The sequence below is a fragment of the Chrysemys picta genome, chromosome 1 (assembly GCF_011386835.1).
Source record: "Chrysemys picta bellii isolate R12L10 chromosome 1, ASM1138683v2, whole genome shotgun sequence".
Classification (NCBI taxonomy): Eukaryota; Metazoa; Chordata; order Testudines; family Emydidae; genus Chrysemys; species Chrysemys picta.
In genome coordinates this window covers 83,920,420-83,938,710 of record NC_088791.1, presented here as the reverse complement: position 1 = coordinate 83,938,710, position 18,291 = coordinate 83,920,420, and the positions used below count along the sequence as shown (strand labels likewise).

At 47.1% G+C, this 18,291-nt stretch overlaps 1 protein-coding gene across 6 annotated transcripts in view; it reads left to right on the top strand.

Annotated features, from left to right (window-relative positions):
* The window catches only part of NTN4 (netrin 4), a 148,303-nt gene extending 131,799 nt beyond the window's left edge, over positions 1-16,504 (top strand). For 4 of the 6 annotated variants that reach the window (XM_065560618.1, XM_065560607.1, XM_024099640.3 and 1 more), the window contains one exon: positions 6-2,087. In XM_065560618.1, the coding sequence (XP_065416690.1) occupies positions 6-142 (137 nt within the window). In that variant the 3' untranslated portion in view covers positions 143-2,087. Of the gene's footprint in view, positions 1-5; positions 2,088-15,045 lie in introns of those variants that run through there. The other 2 variants (XM_005306505.5, XM_024099641.3) reach the window with 2 other exon arrangements.
* Positions 16,505-18,291: the final 1,787 nt, after the last annotated feature.

The window sequence follows — 18,291 nt, the reverse complement described above, 5'->3', positions numbered from 1 at the left end:
TACAGGCTTGGAATACCTTGTAGCAGGGCATGAGGAAGTACGGACTGGGAGACTGATAGTCAATATGAAAAGTTTTGTCCACCAGTGGAAATCAGATCTTGGAAGAAAAGTCTTGGAGATTTTAAAAAGAGACTGCAACTAGAAGTGCACAAACAGGTAGGGCATTTCTTTATGCACAAAATGCAAACTTCACAGACAGAAGACCTCTGAAATGAAAACTGGAATGTAAGAAAATAGTTCCCAATGTGTAGCGTGGTGTTCCAATTCATAGGCTCTGTCTAATTGAACCCTTCCTGGTCAATGTTCATGTACTCTCCTGGATCTTCTTTGGAAGGGTGCTCATATGAGCCAATGTTACATTAAAAAATGTAGGGTCTGATTCTCATCTCACATACCTCAGTGTAATTCTGAAGTAACTCCACTGAAGTCAGTGAAGTTACACCACTATAAAATTGGCATAAATGAGAGGAAAATCAGGCCCATAAACTAAAGAGGATGGACAAAAAAATTCCTTCCAGTTACACCAGTGTAAATCCTGACTAACTTCAGTGAAGTTGAGGGAGTTCCCTGTATTTACACTGCTGTACGATGACTGAGTGTACGTCTTAACTGCAATCATTAGGAGTGATTGCGGCTCAGGCCAAAGTACAAAACTAGCTTTAATCCCCATAGCTTGGATCCTGGAGCAGTGAAGCTGCAGCACTCATGCTTCAGCACAGGCTGTACAAACCTGTCTGCAACCCTGGATTTGCAGGGCTAATGACACTCAAGCCTGCACTGCTGTGGTGTCACTGCTCCAGTACCTGAGCTAGTGAGATTAAAGCTAGTTGGGTACCTCAACTCAAGCTGTGGTCATATCCCATGATTGCAGTATAACCAGACCCTAAGATCAGACTTTGGCCCACTACTTATAACAGCTTTCTATAGAACTGGAGATATTGTTTGTATCAGTGGGAGAACTCTGTTGGCAACATGTCATTTGCAATTACTCTGTAATAGCACAAGGTCTGATTAGGATGTGCCATCACAAAAACAGTTGTGCACTGCATGCTTTTAAAGGAATGGGCCTTTAAGTTAGGGCCAAATTGTTTTTTCACTTACACCAGTGTGAACCTGTTGAAGTCAATGGAACGACTATGTTTTTACACCGGCATAACTAAGAGCCGAATCCAGCCCTTTGTCAGCAATGTTGTTTTACTAAAGAGGTGCAGCGTATGTGAAGTTTTGTCCACAAAGTGTTAAAACTGATCCTATCCAAATGTAAATATTTCATTGTATAAAGCACTTTACTACCTGCCGCTTCATGGTGTGGCAAGTTTAATTTTGTTGGAGAGAAAAGGGGGTGAAGGTGGCCTACAAACAACCTATTGAAACAGAAGCACTCCAGAAGACCCCTAAATGTGGACAACATTAATGGTATAAAGGGAATACTCCTCTTTGGTCTTGGCACTGACGTCTCAGAGAATCCAAGGATGCAATCTGAAAGATAATGTACTTGCACTGAAGTCCCAATTTCAGACCGGAGTTTGAACCCGATGGGTATTGACTATAATGAGACTTCACAAACAACATAGAGAACAAGAGACTAAGAAGCAAGAATGCAATTGCCAGAGGATAAGAACTCTGCCTGCAGACAAAGAGATGGACTTGTTAAGTGAAAAGGACTCTGTTTCACATATCACAGCCCCATAATTCATGGCGGACCTAGAGCTTATTTTATTTTCGATGTTAGTATTTAAAACTGAACATTACATTTGTTTTCCCCTATGTTTTTATTTACAGGATATATGGCCATTTTCCAGTTTACCACCGATTTATGGGACATATCACAGTTATTGCCATTCCCAGCACTAGATTATACCTTTTCTGTAACCCATCTTTAAACTTCAGTACATAGAGTGTATTCTGTTCGTGAGCATGAGGGGAAAAAATAGGAGGCACTGCAATGCCATAAAAATTACAAGTCTGCCAATCTGCTTCACAAATGTATTTCTCTTTCAGGGTCATGCTGGCTCACAAAAATTATACTATTTTGGTAATTCGTTTTTCTATCTCATGTATGTAATAAATATGATATGATTTCAGCAGCCTCATCGCTCACTCCCATTTACATCTCTAGTAATATTGTTCTGACACCCACAATGCAAGGAAAAAAGAAAGCCATTGTACAGCAGAATTTTATTCTCTTTGGTGAAATTCAGCCCTCGTGCAAAGAATCAGCCCTAGGCCTAAGTACTAGGTAACTCACATTTTTGTCCTATTTTGAGGGGTCTCAAAGACCAGAATCTGGTACTCACAGAAAAGCAGAGTGGTTACATATCAATATCAGGCCAATGATGATCCAAATCATGCTAATCCATGCTAATCCATTGTCCCTCCAGCTCTCATTTGAAACTGAAAAGGGAAGATGCTGTGGGAAATTAAAACCAAACCGAAAGGCCTACAGCTAACAAAAACAAAGTAAAATCATTCACAGTTGCTGAAAAGGAATGGCCAGAAGGCACAGGTGGTGAACTACTCTATAGGTAACACCTACTCTGTTAGATATGCACATCCTGGGTGTACTCTGTTAATCAGTAACCAAGGGGTAAATTATCTCACAGTGGCACTGATTTCTCTCCTTCCAGTTCTTCCCCAGTAGAAAAACATAGAGGACTGGTGTCAGGAGAGACCATGGTCTACCCTTGTGAGGCTGGGTTCGCCTCACCATGGAAGAAGTAGGAGTTTTAGCTTTTGGAACCCAGGGAGATCTGCATGGATCTTTGAGTGGGGGAAGATCCATGCAGAAATACGGGGACTCCACACCAATTCTAGAGCTCTCTTCACCCTTCTGGCTCTCTGGCCCATGAAACCCCATTCCGGACCAAAAGAAATGTAACAGAGCCTCAAACTATAATAGATTTTCTGCAGATTCTCTATGTATTGGTTGGGGAATGATATACACCTCTACCCCGATATAATGCGACCCAATATAACACGAATTCGGATAGAACGTGGTAAAGCAGTGCTCCGGAGGGGCGGGGCTGTGTGCTCCGGCGGATCAAAGCAAGTTCGATATAACGCGGTTTCACCTATAACGCGGTAAGATTTTTTGGCTCCCAAGGACAGCGTTATATCGGGGTAGAGGTGTACTTCTCCTTTGCCTGCCCCCTTCCTGCACAGAGCTGACTGCATGGTCCAGAACAGGGACCAACAGTCAGAGCCACAGAGGCTATTGAACCTTCTCTTCCGCAGGGGCAGGAGAGATATATGTGCAGAGACTACCTCCACTCCCCAGATCAACATAGAATGAACTGGCCTAGTTTATGCACAGGGACTCAGTTAAACACAGTGCAGATTGCTGTGTTCGTAGTGGCTCGAGGTCTTTGGCCGCAATAAACGGTGCACTATTGCAAACGACAATCAAACCAGCTCTTGTAGGTCTCATTAGTTAGTCTGGAGACAACTATGCCAATGAGCAGCTTGACAGCACCTGCAGAGGAGGGCTGTGGCTTCAGAGCAGGTGAGGCTGATGGTTAGATCTCTTTTACCCTTTGTAATCCTTAATCATGCTTAAGGAAAAGCGCAACATTTCATTAAGGGTGTCCAGTAACTAATGACTATATTTACGTAAGGTTTCAGAGTAGCAGCCGTGTTAGTCTGTATCCGCAAAAAGAAGAACAGGAGGACTTGTGGCACCTTAGAGACTAACAAATTTATTAGAGCATAAGCTTTCGTGGACTACAGCCCACTTCTTCGGATGCATATAGAATGGAACATATATTGAGGAGATATATATACACACATACAGAGAGCATAAACAGGTGGGAGTTGTCTTACCACCTCTGAGAGGCCAATTAATTAAGAGAAAAAAAACTTTTGAAGTGATAATCAAGCTAGCCCAGTACAGACAGTTAGATAACAAGTGTGAGAATACTTACAAGGGGAAATAGATTCAATGTTTGTAATGGCTCAGCCATTCCCAGTCCTTATTCAAACCGGAGTTGATTGTGTCTAGTTTGCATATCAATTCTAGCTCAGCAGTTTCTCGTTGGAGTCTGTTTTTGAAGTTTTTCTGTTGTAATATAGCCACCCGCAGGTCTGTCACTGAATGACCAGACAGGTTAAAGTGTTCTCCCACTGGTTTTTGAGCATTTTGATTCCTGATGTCAGATTTGTGTCCATTAATTCTTTTGCGTAGAGACTGTCCGGTTTGGCCAATGTACATGGCAGAGGGGCATTGCTGGCACATGATGGCATATATCACATTGGTAGATGTGCAGGTGAACGAGCCCCTGATGGTATGGCTGATGTGATTAGGTCCTATGATGATGTCACTGGAATAGATATGTGGACAGAGTTGACATCGGGGTTTGTTACAAGGATAGGTTCCTGGGTTAGTGGTTTTGTTCAGTGATGTGTGGTTGCTGGTGAGTATTTGCTTTAGGTTGGGGGGTTGTCTGTAAGCGAGGACAGGTCTGTCTCCCAAGATCTGTGAGAGTAAAGGATCATCTTTCAGGATAGGTTGTAGATCTCTGATGATGCTCTGGAGAGGTTTTAGTTGGGGGCTGAAGGTGACAGCTAGTGGTGTTCTGTTATTTTCTTTGTTGGGCCTGTCTTGTAGGAGGTGACTTCTGGGTACTCGTCTGGCTCTGTCAATCTGTTTTTTCACTTCAGCAGGTGGGTATTGTAGTTTTAAGAATGCTTGATAGAGATCTTGTAGGTGCTTGTCTCTATCCGAGGGATTGGAGCAAATGCGGTTATATCTTAGAGCTTGGCTGTAGACAATGGATCGTGTGGTGTGTCCTGGATGGAAGCTGGAGGCATGTAGGTAAGTGTAGCGGTCAGTAGGTTTCCGGTATAGGGTGGTATTTATGTGACCATCGCTTATTAGCACAGTAGTGTCCAGGAAATGGACCGCTTGTGTGGATTGATCTAGGCTGAGGTTGATGGTGGGATGGAAATTATTTACGTAGTAGTGGTACAGTATTGTGAGTCTTCAGTAGCCAACCTGCTTAAATCTCTAAAAATGAATTCGAATGAGCTGGAGAGGCAGAATCTGCTATGGGACGAGAGATGTCTGCTTACAGTGTATTATCTGGGCCTGTGATTGAGGCAGTCCACCCGTGAGGGCAGGGCAGGATTTATTTTTTAGGGAAGATAATTAGCTTCCCCTGTGCCTGCTTCTTTCTTAATATTTGCACACACATCAGTTATAGCCCAGAATTTCTGTAAAATGCATAGAAGGGTCCCCGAGAGACAAGGTGGGTGAGGGAATATCTTTTATTGGCCAACTTCTGTTGGTGAGTGAGATATGTTTTTGAGCATACATGGAGCTCTTCTGCAGGTCCGGAATATATTCAGTCTCTGGATCTTTGTTGACTGGACTAGGCTTTTGACAGGATTACAAATGTTTCTACTTCTACCCCCAGCCTCCATTTCCCCTCCCAGCTCCCACCTTCCTTTCTCATTACTATGACGTCATGCCCAATGTGCTTTCACGTCCACTCTTCACTCAACTTGGCTGTTTCTGTCCTATCGTCCCATTGGAATGGTAAGTATTAGGTGACTGGGTGGCCCAGGAGATTGATAATGGCTTACAGAACATTTCCCTTTGAGGTCACCTGTTTAAATTCAGCATGGAGCCTCCTTCTCCTTGTGCCTCATCAACAGGCACCAGCCACGACTGCACTCCTGGTGCTTGTGAAGGCAAGAAGTTGAGAGAACATGGGTCTATGAGATTGCATCCCCTCAGCACAACCCAAAGGCCATAGACAGGCGAACCCGTTCCTTAAAGAGTGGCTGAGTGGCCATAGTGACTTTCATGCTTAGGAGCTCCTGGAGGTCCCCAGTAATGGCCTGTGGCTTTGTGCCCCCACTTTGGTTAGCTATCCTCACTGTCGTAGTAAAAGTCCAGTGGCTCTTCCCCATTGTGGGCCCAGTCCTGCTCCCACCGAAGCCATTAGCAAAACTCCCATTGACTTAGGGTGACCATATTTCCCAAAAGGAAAACAGGACACTGCTCAGGGCTGGCCCAACCCCTTCCCACCCCATGGCGCAGGGCTGGCCTGAGCTCCACTGCTCAGGGCTGGGGTTGACAGACTGAGCCCCACCACCCGGGGCTGGGGCTGAAGCCTGAGCCTCACTGCCCATAGCTGATAGCCCAAATCCCTCCTCCTCCCCCCCCCCCCCGCGTGGGGCTTGCCTAAGCCCCTCCTGCCCCCGGTGCAAGGCTGGCCTGAGCTCTGCTGCCAGGGGCTGGGGCTGACAGCCCAAGGCCCGGCACCTGGCATTGCTGGTTGCCCCCTGAACATTCTTCCCCCCCTTTTTTGGCAAAACTGGGCATTTTGTCCCATTTATTCTTGCCAACAATGGTCAGTCGGCAAGAGCAAATGGGAACAAATGCCCAGTTTTGCCAAAAAAATCGGGACGTCCAGGACAGAGCTTAAAAAGGCTACTGTCCCGGCCAAAACGGGACATACAGTCTCTCTCCTGTTGACTTCAAAGGGTACAAGATCAAACCACATGTCTGTCTCAGCTGTTTGAAAGGTTGCTGACCCCTGCCCTCAGCTACAGAACAGTGCAAGTTTTATTAGTGAGGGAGGCATGTGTGTAGCACTGACTTCATGTACTGGGCTCCAGCCTCTGCTGCACCCTGTGTTTGCTGGGCACAGCAGAGGAGGGGAGCCACAAAAGAGCCTGCGGTGGTGCCCTGATCCTGAGCACAACCAGGAACCAGTTCAGCCCCCAGCCTACTTTAGCCCAGCCCTGGGGCTGCTCTGAAATATGTCCACATTCAGCAGCCCCCAAGGGTCCGTCCGTCAGTCAGCTGGTGATTGCAAGAGGACAGCGTGTTCTGGCCATGTCCCTTCCTCCTCCCAGCATGCTCTGTACACCAGGACTGAAAGGGGGTGGTATAAGGGCAGCTAGGGCAGCTTTATATCACCTAAGGAGCTCCCCTGCCTCTGAGGAATTGCCCATTTGGATGTTCAGTCCCAGCTAAATGGCCCCTTTGTGCCATGGGAATTGTGGAAAGAATCCACAACAAGGCTCAGGATTGAGCCCACTGGGTGAGCTTCTCAAATAAACATGATTCTTGCCCAACGACCCATCACTCCCAATGGAGGAACATGATCTGCCATTTGCAATGGAAAATTACAGGCATATTTTCATATAATTACATTAGTGGGCTAATTCTTCTGGGCTGTGACCATGTTACTGAAAATGACGGAACATTTGGCACTACAAAACTGTCTAAATATAAATCCGGAGATTTATCTGGAGAAACATAACTTTGGAACAAATAGCTACAGTGTATTTTTTAAATCATTTATTTTTAGTTATCCTATTTACTTCCATATCAACAGTAGCTAGTTTAAAAAATCTCAAAAATGTCCAGTGGCTGCTCCCACAGCGGCCGATAAGCAGCTAAGGACGTCGGCAGTCTCTAGGGTTTCTCTTCTGGTGTGTTGATTTTTCAATGACAATACGTTCTAAAATCTAACCTTGCCCAGAGGTCAGAGCTACTCACAGCTTCTTTCCCACAGTTCAGCATGAAAATATTTATGAATGCACTTAATTGCTTCCAGGAAGGGGAGGGCTGCCCTGAGAAAAACAGGCTGAAAGATATACTATATATGGAAAATCTTCATGACATATTGAAAATATTACCATGATCTAGAGATGAGAGCACCAAGATTTCTGTTTTCTTGTCCCACCTCTGCCATTAACATGCTGTGTGACTTTGGGCAACTGCTTGTTCTGCCTCTTCATCACAGTGCCCATGTATATAATATGATCCTTGGCCATTTCACAGATGCGTTATTAGTCTCAGTTCACAGATGTAAACAGAGAAATACCGCACTGTACCTGCTTTGCAGCAATCCATAGTTTAAGCCATTTCCAATATTTTCTTGGATACTTTCTCAATATTCCAGTAGAACAGGCAGAAAACATAATTAGGAAGGCAGCAATCCCTAAAGTGGCCTTTTTGACCCTGAGCTGCGTTTCCTCACATCAGTAATAGTTTCTTCTCAACAAACTATGACATTATTCCAACCCTACATTTACAGTATTTTCTTCTTCAAGTGGACGCTCAGTGTACACATTTAATTCTTAAATACAAGGCCAGAATTTTAAATCAGTTCCCTTCATTTTGGAAGTCTTGCTGCCAAAAGTCGTCACTTTAACACATCAACTCTTGACGGAGAGAGGTGGGGAAATATTTTCTAAAACTGAGAATCAATGCGAGCTCCATGAATCGATTAGCTGTGTGCATGGGTAGGAATGCAGCCCTCGCCTTTCACTTGGAGATCAAATGCATCAGGCACAAAAGCCAGCTAGCCCCTTCCAGCCCAGGGTTTGGGACTCACTGTGTGTTTCAAAACACCACACTGCCAAGGGAGAGATCAAGATAAAGTAACTGTTCACTAGACTGACAAGTTCTGATGTTTAGAAGACTGGTAGATAAAGCTTGCTGCCTCCATCACCCTGTTCAGTGTGTATGCACCATGCCCACGTATCATCTCTATATAGGTCAATGCCAGAGGTATTGTAAACTTACATCTTTCAAATATGCAGCTGTAGAAAAATTATACATAGCTGCCATTCATAGGCTCTGGTTCTCCTCTCATTGGTGTAAATCAACAGTAACTAAGGACCAGATCCTCTACCTAAGGTGCTTATGTAGCCCCCATTAATGTAAAATTTGAGCACCTCCCAATCATTATTTATCTTTATCTGCATATGACCCCTGTGAGGTAGGGTAGTACCATTTTACAGATGGGGAACTGAGGCACAGAGACACTAAAGTTGGGAATCCACAAAGGTACTTACATTTAGGTGCCCAAGTTCCAGTTTTGACTCCACTGTGATAAACAAAACTCCCTCCAAACCCCATAGGTGCCTAAACTTACTCAGGGCCTAAGCTCGAGCAAGAAGAGTTCCCTCGGTGTCTAGGTTTTTCTTCTTCGAGTGCTTGTTCATGTCTATTCCAATCAGGTGCGCACACATGCACAGCAACCGGAAACATTTCCCCTAGTAGCATCTGTCAGGTCGGCCTGGGCGCCCCCTGGAGTCGCGCCTTCATGATGCTCAATATAGAGCCCTGCCGACCTGCCACCCCCTCAGTTCCTTCTTACCCAGGGCCGGCTCCAGGCACCAGCCCACCAAGCTTGTGCTTGGGGCGGCACCTGGAGGGGGGTGGCATGGCGCTCCGGCCCCCAGGGAGAGCGGGGCCACGGCCGGGCTCGCCGCCCTCCCCCCGGCGCTCTGGCCGCCCTCCCCCTTGGCGCCCTCCCCCCGGCCGCCGGGGGGAGAGCAGCGAGCCCTGGCTGGGGCTCGCCGCCCTCTCGCCGCCCTGCCCCCTGTGCTCTGGCCGCCGGGGGGAGAGCGGAGCCCCCGCCGGGGCTCACCGCCCTCCTCCCAGGGCTCCGGCCCCCCTACCCCCGGCGCCCTCCCCCCGGCTGCCCATCCTAGACCTGCGAGAACTCAACAAGTTGATGAAGAAGCTCAAGTTCCGCATGGTATCTTTGGCCTCCATCATCCCTTCCTTGGATCCAGGAGACTGGTATGCCGCCCTCAACTTGAAGGACGCGTACTTTCACATAGCAATAATTCTGTCCCACAGAAAATACCTCAGGTTTGTGATGAACAACCCCCACTACCAGTTTACAGTCCTCACAGGCTCAGGGCTGGGGCAGAGGGTTGGGTGCGGGGGTACAGGCTCCGGCTGGGGGTGCAGGCTCTGGGGTAGGGCCGGGGATAAGGAGCTTGGGGTGCAGGTCGGTGTTATGGGGCTGCGGTGGGGAAAAAGGACTCCCCCCCAGTGCTCTCTCCCCACAGCAGCACTTGGGCTGTGGGGAGAGGCACCTGTCACTGCTGCAGGAGCTCAGGGGCTGGGGCTGCAGGAGAACCTCCCCTCCCCTGACCCCAGCAGGTCTGTGCCTGGGGCAGGCCGCACCTGGGCCCGATCCAGCCACGCCCAGTAGCGTAGCTGGGGGGAGCAGGGGAGCGGCCGCTCCCCCACCGAGCACAGGTGGCGCCTTTTCAATTTTACTCACACGGGAGCAAGAAAAAAAAAGGCGCGGAGTGAGTGAAGGTCCCGCCGAAGACCCAGAGCGCCGCCGGGTGAGTAAAAGCACCGCCCCGTCAGTAAAAGTGCTGCAGTGGGTGGCGCCTTTTTTTTTTTCCGCTCCCCCTCTTCCCTCCACCTGGCTACGCCACTGGCCACGCCTGGGTCCGTGCCACTCCAGCTGCATTGCCCTGGCCACGCCTAGGCCTGATCCGGTCACAGCTGGTCCGAGCTGCAGGGTGAGTTGAGGCCGGGAGCAGGAGTGCCGCCAGCTTTTCTGCTGTCCTAGGCAGCGGAAAGTCCCGCCCCAAAATGCCACCCCCCACAGAGGCGGCGGAAGTTCCCGCCACCGAAATACCGCCGTGGTCGCCGCCCCCCAAATTGTAGCGCCCTAGGCGACCGCCTAGGACACCTAATGTGTTGCACCGGCCCTGGCCGGAAGAGGGGCACCCCTCCTGTGGCAGGCTGGGGGCTGGGGTAGGTGGGGGTTGGGGAAGGGGCGCCCCTCCCCCGGCCATGGAAGGTCCCCGGGCGGGTTCCCTAAGCACCTGCATGGTGCTAAATAGGCTGCTGCGTGGACACGCCACCACGCAGCTTACAGGGAACTTAGGTGCAGGTGTCTCTCCCCTGTGCCAGGAAGCCCTCATGCTGTGGGACTTCTGTGTAGAGCATTCAATACATCTGCAAGCATTGTACCTCCCCAGATCCATTTCCACCTATCCCCCTCGTCCACAAGGTGCTCCTCAAGGTACGGAGGGAGCAAGCCTCGGTCATATTGATAGCGCCAGCCTAGCCCCGCCAGCACTGGTACACATTACTCCTGGCAATGTCCGTGGAAGCGCCAGTCACCTTGCCGCCCTTCCTGGACTTACTAACACAGGAGCACAGCCCTCTCCAACACCCGAACCTCGAGTCGCTTCACCTCACAGTGTGGAAGCTCCATGGCTGAACCCGATGGAGCTTTCCTGCTCAGACCCGGTTAGACCAGTCCTCATTGGCAGTAGGAAACCTTCCACCAGGGCTACCTACCTGGCCAAATGGAAGAGATTTTCAATTTGGTCGGTGCAACACTGTCTATCTCCAACGCTTGCCTCCATATCACTTATACTGGACTACCTTCTCCATCTTAAGCAGCAGGAGTTGTCCATGTCGTCAGTAAAGGTTCACTTGGCCGCCATCTCGGTGCAGAGGGCCGATCGGTCTTTGCCAACCCTATGGTCAGCTGTTCCCTGAAAGGTCTCGACAGGCTATACCCACACGTCTGACAGCCTGTCCCGGCTTGGGAGCTCAACCTGGTCCTTTCCAGACTCCTGGGTCTGCCCTTTGAACCACTGGCGATGTGCTCCCTCCTCTATCTCTCATACAAGGTGGCGTTTCTGGTAGTGATAACCTCAGCCAGGAGGGTGTCTGAGCTCAAGGCCCTAGCATCAGAGACTCCTTAAACGGTGTTCTATAAGGACAAGGTTCAGCTCAGACCTCATCCCGCTTTCCTCCTGAAGGTTGTCTCCCAGTTTCACATCAACTGACATCTTCTTCTCAGTGTTCTATCCTAAGTCACACTCCAGCACCAGGGAGCAGAGGCTTCACTTGTTGGCCGTCCGCAGAGTGCTAGCCTTCTACATTGAAAGAACGAAACTGTTCCGGAAGTCCATTCAACTGTTTGTGGCAGTGGCAGACAGAATGAAGGGTCTTCCGGTCTCCTCTCAACGAATTTCATCATGGATCACGTCCTGCATCCAAGAGTGCTACAATCTGGCAGGTGTGCCTGTTCCCCCAATCACTGCACACTCCACCAGAGCTCAGGCCTCTTCAACGGCGTTCCTGGCACAGGTTCCTACCCAGGAAATCTGCAGAGCAGCAACGTGGTCTTCCATACACACTTTCACAATGCACTATGTGATCATCCAGCAGGCCAGAGACGACGCTGCCTCTGGAAGAGCAGTGCTCCAATCAGTGGACAACTCCAACCCCGCCTCCTGAACTTGGGCTTGTGAGTCACCTGATTGGAATGGACATGAACAAGCACTCAAAGAAGAAAAAACGGTCACTCACCTTCTCGTAACTGTTGTTCTTCGAGCTGTGTTGCTCATGTCCATTCCAATACCCACCCTCCTACCCCTCTGTCGGAGTAGCCGGCAAGAAGGAACTGAGGGGGTGGCGGGTTGGCAGGGCTCTATATTGAGCGCCATGAAGGCGCAACTCCAGGGGGCGCCCAGGCCGACCTGACGGGTGCTGCTAGGGGAAAAGTTTCTGGCTGCCATGCATGCAGCGTACACACACCTGATTGGAATGGACATGAACAACACATCTTGAAGAACAACAGTTACGAGAAGGTGAGTAACCATTTCTTTCCTCAGCGCATGCACACTGCTGCCTCCCTCTAGGCGCATGGACGCCTCTCTCCTGCTTAAACCCCAGAGCTACTCACGAACCGAGGAAGATAGGTGTTCTTCCGCCCTAAGCTGCATGTAAGGCCTGATACAGTAGGTGGCCTTTGAGTACGCCTGAGAGGTGGCAGCTCCCTATTCAAATCCCTTCTCCTCATCAGGCTGGGGGGAACGACTCCTGCATCCCAGGTGAGTACCCAAACCTCACTACAGGTTATAAGGGAGGGCCTTTCCCCCCTCCCCAGCTGTTTTGTGCCTTAAGCAGCCGAATGCCTATCTTGCCCCTCCCCCCTCCCCCCGTGCAGCACAATGTGGGGCTGCACTAACTTGACTGGGCAGAACTAGCTCTCAAGGGCTGTTTAGAGCAGGTGGAGATAGCTGGAGTTCAGCGGCAGTCCAGCCAGGCTCCTTGCCCTGACATAATACCAACTTGCCTCTTACACCAAGGGCTGCAGAGTAACACAAAAGGGACAGAGCAGGGCGAAGGATCTGGCCCATATGGGTGTAAAGCTAGTGCATGAGAGATGAGAAATCCAGTCCATATACACACCTAAGGAAGAGAAACACTTCAGTAGGCGAGCTTGTAGCCATTGTTTCAGGTTTGTCCTGTTTTCTAATAAAGAATAAAAATGATTCTCATAACAGCTGCTTGTGCTATCAGGAACCTGCCAGAGTTCACCTGTCAAACCCTCACACGCGCCTTTCCTCACTAATGTAAACGTTTTAGACTCAAGGAGAAACCCACCACATGAGATTTTCAAATGTGCCCAAGTGATTTAGGCACTTAGCTCCCATTGGTTTTCAATGGCAGGTAGGAGCCCAACTCCTTTGAAATTCACTTCCTCCCATGACTAATTGCTTGTTTTTGATGTGTTACATTTATAATCAGACCTACTTATTCATTTAGGAGCCTTGATGCTCCACGAAAAAAATATTTGCATCCAGAAACACTGTGAGAACAGTTTGACTTGTTGAGCATTGGAGCGTTTCCAGTTCTGGTCACGGATGGAAACAGGAAGTTAGCCTACCGCACCCGCACCCTGATAAAGTCAGCTGAACATTTCAGCACTCTGAAAAAGTTTGAATTTGATTTTGCTTCAAAACCTGGGAGACGATTCGATGGTTGGCTATTCTGTCAGCTTTTATTTTTTATTTAGTCTAGCTGAGATAAAAACATGCATCCAGTAAAACTATTGGGTTGGATCTTGGTCACACACTGGTTTTACACCCACGTAGTTACTTCTACTTACCTCAGTGGAATTGCCCCTGATTTATACTGACATAAGTGAAATCAGAATCAGGCCCATCTGATTTAAAAAGAATAAGGACACACAATCAAAAATGTATCTCTATACCATACATAAACTTTAATAATACTTAGTTCCTATATACACTTTCCAAAGGAAGGCAGTATTCCCTTTTGTGGATTAACCTTTTGAGGGCATGGCACAAACATATTTGTGGGTCCCCATGGAGGCAAAGGGACATGGCACAGAGGAAGGGGGGGCAGTCCCCAGAGCTAGGGGCCAGCTGGGAGCAATGGGGCATGGCGCAGCAGGGGCGACCCCCACTCCACCCAGCCCAGTGCGAGGGCACTGTTTACAAACCAGCAGCCGCCAGATGCATACTGGCCCACCTGGCTTTGCACTGCAGGCATGCCCCTTCCACTTGGAGGTGGGCCCGCGCCACACAGCCCCTTCCCCTCCCCATGCCCAGCACCCACCCTAACCCCCTATGCCCAGCGCCCCCCTGCCCAGATACCCCCCCACACACAAGCAGTACTTCAAGTAGTATCATCCCACTTTACACAGTGAAAGACCAAATCACAGAGAGATGAAGTGACCTTTCCAAGGTCACACGCAGCTCTGTGGCAGAGAGGGAACAGAATCGAGGTCTCCTGCCTCTCAGTCCAGTGCTGTAGACTCTAAACCCTGCTGCATCTCTCCTTGACTTTGGAATACTGGAATTCAGTCGGGCTACCAACCAAATATTTACTTGGTCAAACGTACCCGGTCTATAATTTCCAGAGATTATATGGTTACTGTTCCTCAGTTTCCCTTGCTACAAAATGGGGAGAATAAGGCCTATCCACCTTTGTAAAGTGCTTTGAGATCTACAGATAAGAAGAACTGTATAGATGCCAAGCATTATATCATTTTTACTATGCAATCTATTCTTCACCTTTACTCTGTGCTAGTGACTGTTTAACTTGGACATGTTAAAAGCAATAACCACCAAATTCTTTTGAGCAAAAAGCATTTATAATTGGATAATGGCCACAAAGCGCCAACTGCTTGGTTGCCAAATGCCTGAAGGAAACCACTAGAATTTTTCCACCCACAGACCTATTATGAAACTGACAAGGTCTTGCTCTATGCAATTCCCATTAATTTTACTGCTGGGCTTAAAGATTTATGACAGCTTTGTTGGACACTCATGTGTTAGACAGGTATTGTTACATGCCAGTTTAACCCATGGAGCAGCCATGGGTTGCTCTCCACAAACGACTGCATCCCAGTCAAGTCACAGCAGCTCTGGAAGTCTCACCTGCTTGGGTATAAGAAAATAATAAGTTACAATAATACAAAATTCCATTCTTGCTTTCAGCCCTTAGGGAAGTCACACTGCATTCCAAAGAACAGGAATCAGAATTACTCAACAGTAAGGACACTTTCTCAAACAGTATACGAACTTAATCCCTGAAAATACTTTAATGCCTGATGGATCATATAAACTGCACCATCCATGAGTTGGAAAAAGTCAAACATGTATTCTGTACATTATCCTGGCACACAGAAGACATGACCACTGGGAAAAACAAACTCTCACTCATCTTCATTTCATAATCTGCAATATTATTTGTTAAAAAAGAGTTTAAATGGTATCAAATATGAAGAAAATGAATACATACAAATAAAAAATGGTTGTGCAAGTGTCTTCGTCTCTGCAGGTCTTGCCATATTAAACAGCCTTCTGGTATCTGTCCACTTTCTAGCTCGTATCAAATCTCAACTAAGATAATTTCTTCTTTGCCTTCTAACTTGTTTTGTCCTCTGCTATTATTTTTGATTTTACCATTGTGGCGTTATTTATTGCTGTAAAGTATTTGGAGACACAGTTTGTATGAAGGCAAATGCAAAATAAAATTGCATTGTTTTCTAACTGAGGTGCAGTTATGAAAAACATGGCTTGTATGTACGTTTGCTGATGGGCTTAGCAAGTAAATCACAATGACTCTGTGACATCACTATGCTGATGCAACAGCCTCATTATTATTTGTCTCACAGTAGAGTCTAGCGGCCCAGCTAAGATTGCTGCTCTGTTGTGCTAGGTGCTATTCCATCACATAGTAACAGACAGTCCATTCCCCAGAGAATGTCTGAACTAAATACACAAGGTGGGAGAAATGGCACAGAGAGCTTATGTGATTTGTCAAAGGTAACTCAGGAAATCAGTGGGAAGAGTAGGACCCCACAACTCTCACTCCAGTGCCCTAACCGTAAGACCATCTTTCCTCTCTGATCTCCTACCCATTCCAACAGATTATATGATATATTTTTTTCAAGCCCTTTCTGCTCCATAAGCCTTATATTTTTCCATAGTACCTAGCAGCCTAGTAGCTAAGTGCTGAACAGGTAATTGAGGGCCAGATCCAAAGTCTATTGACATCAATGGGAGTCGTTCCATTGATTTCAGGGGGTTTGGATCAGGCTCAAAGATCTGTAAAGCATTGGCCAAAGCACAGTCCAGGATGGATTCTGTTATTTTTCCTTCCCTATTTCTTCTCTGGCTTTGGGTTTTTTCCCCCTCCTATAAAAGGGGTGAATGACAATCTTCCTATCTGTATTGATGCCACTAAAAATGTGAAGGCTGGTCCATTGTTTGTACACAGTCATGTATTAAATCCTAAAAACAGAGACACGCTGGATCCTACTAACTGTGGCTCAGTGATCTTATTCTCATGACCATCAGGCAGCTGAGCATTGACCTCAGGTCCACTCCTCTCCTCAGCACCTCTTGGGTAAACACCACAATAATAATGGCAATAAAGGCGTATTAAAGAGCATTCCTTTTGTTCAAGTCAAGGAAATTAATTGGTCAATTAGCTTAAACTTAGGACAAAGATTCCTGCCAAGGAATCCACCTTAATCAATTCTGGTACCCATCATAAACCAAGAAATGACCTTCAGGTATTAATACCCAGACAATACACCATTTGTGTGTTTTCTAATTAGCATATTGCTGTGTTGCTGCACATTCCCGTAGGTTACATTGTTTTCCATCGTACTCCGAATCACACTATGTGAGTCCCAGGAATTCAGTTGATTAATCTGACCTTTTCTCATCAATGAAAAAACCATAGATGTTATTTTTTGACATATCTAATGTCCCTTAATGTTATTTTTTCCTTGGTGTTCTCTTATAACAATGATTACTTTATTAAGAACTGGGAACAAATTACAACAGTAGGCCATTGTGCTAAATATTGGCAAACAAAATATTTTTTTTAAATGTAAGAGGCATGCAGGAAAAGCCACTCTGACTTTGACCCATATATTATGCAGCGAAAAAAGACTGATTACTCAGAAGTACGTAAACTGATGCCACAAACAAAAAAACAGTCAATAAAACCCTCAGCTTGACTTTAGTTACTTAGGTCCAAAACCTGGGAGTCCTCTTGGATCTTCAGCTACTTCCGGATGTTATGGTAGCAGCTGTGAGAAAGACACGTTTATATCATTGATGCTTGACCAGAATGGTACGACCTTTTCCCTCTGATGCTGACCTTGCTACAATGGTCCACACAAAAGTCGCCTCAGGTCTGGATTACTGACATGTGCTCTACATGGGGCTAGCCTTAAGACCATCAGAAACCTCAGCTGGAGCAGAATGCAGCTGCCCATTTGTCATGGAGCATTTCCTGTTGTGAGCACATTACACCTGTGCCCTGTGGCTTCCAGTTTCATTTCTGGGTACAATTCAAGGTAACAATGTTAGCCGTGGGGTTCTCAGCCTGGGGCCCATGACTTCCAGAAGGTTATAGCTAAATAGGAGGTAGGTCCCAGGTAGAAGGGAGGGGATCCTGATATGGGAGAGGTTAAGAAGCACTGTATTAACCTATACAATTTTAAGCAATCTCAGTGTTAATAGTAGAGGTAAGTATAATAATAATGCCCATATTATCACTATGAGCACATTTAGGAAAAAATACCTTTCCAGTGCTGTGACATAATAACCTAGAAGTTTGTATTGAGCAGTTTAAACATTCAGCACCTGACCCTGAGATGTGTTGAACTGCTGTAACTCCCATTGAGTCCAGTTCCAAATCCTCAAAGCATTTTATGTGTCCAATGTAGCATCTTGAATGTTTGCAGTGCAAGGGTTGGAAGCATTTTCTCACCATTCACAAACCCAAACTGTCTGGAGGCAGGAAGCAGCCAGATCCCGTTTCTGTTCTCACTTACACGGGAGTGAATCTGGAGTAGTTCTAATAATTATAATAGCTTTGATGGAGTTCATCTGGACTTGCATCCAGGGAGCTGAGAGCAGAATTGAGTTCCTTGTGCTCTGGACCATGCTATGGTTCTGGAGGGCTAATTGTAAGTTTCTACCAGGCACTCTGCAGGAGGTATGGAACATGCATACATTGCCCTGCTATTTGCATTTAAAGAATTAATAAAAATTCCATGTTTGTCGGAAAGCTTCCATGAAGCTTATAACCTTGACATTTTTATCACCTCCTGGTTGTTTTTCCCTTTTCTGACCAACCAAACCAATACAAATCAGTATTTTAAAGTATGCAGTTACCAATCTGCTACTGGAACTACGTAGTTCTCTGGCCACCAAACTTCA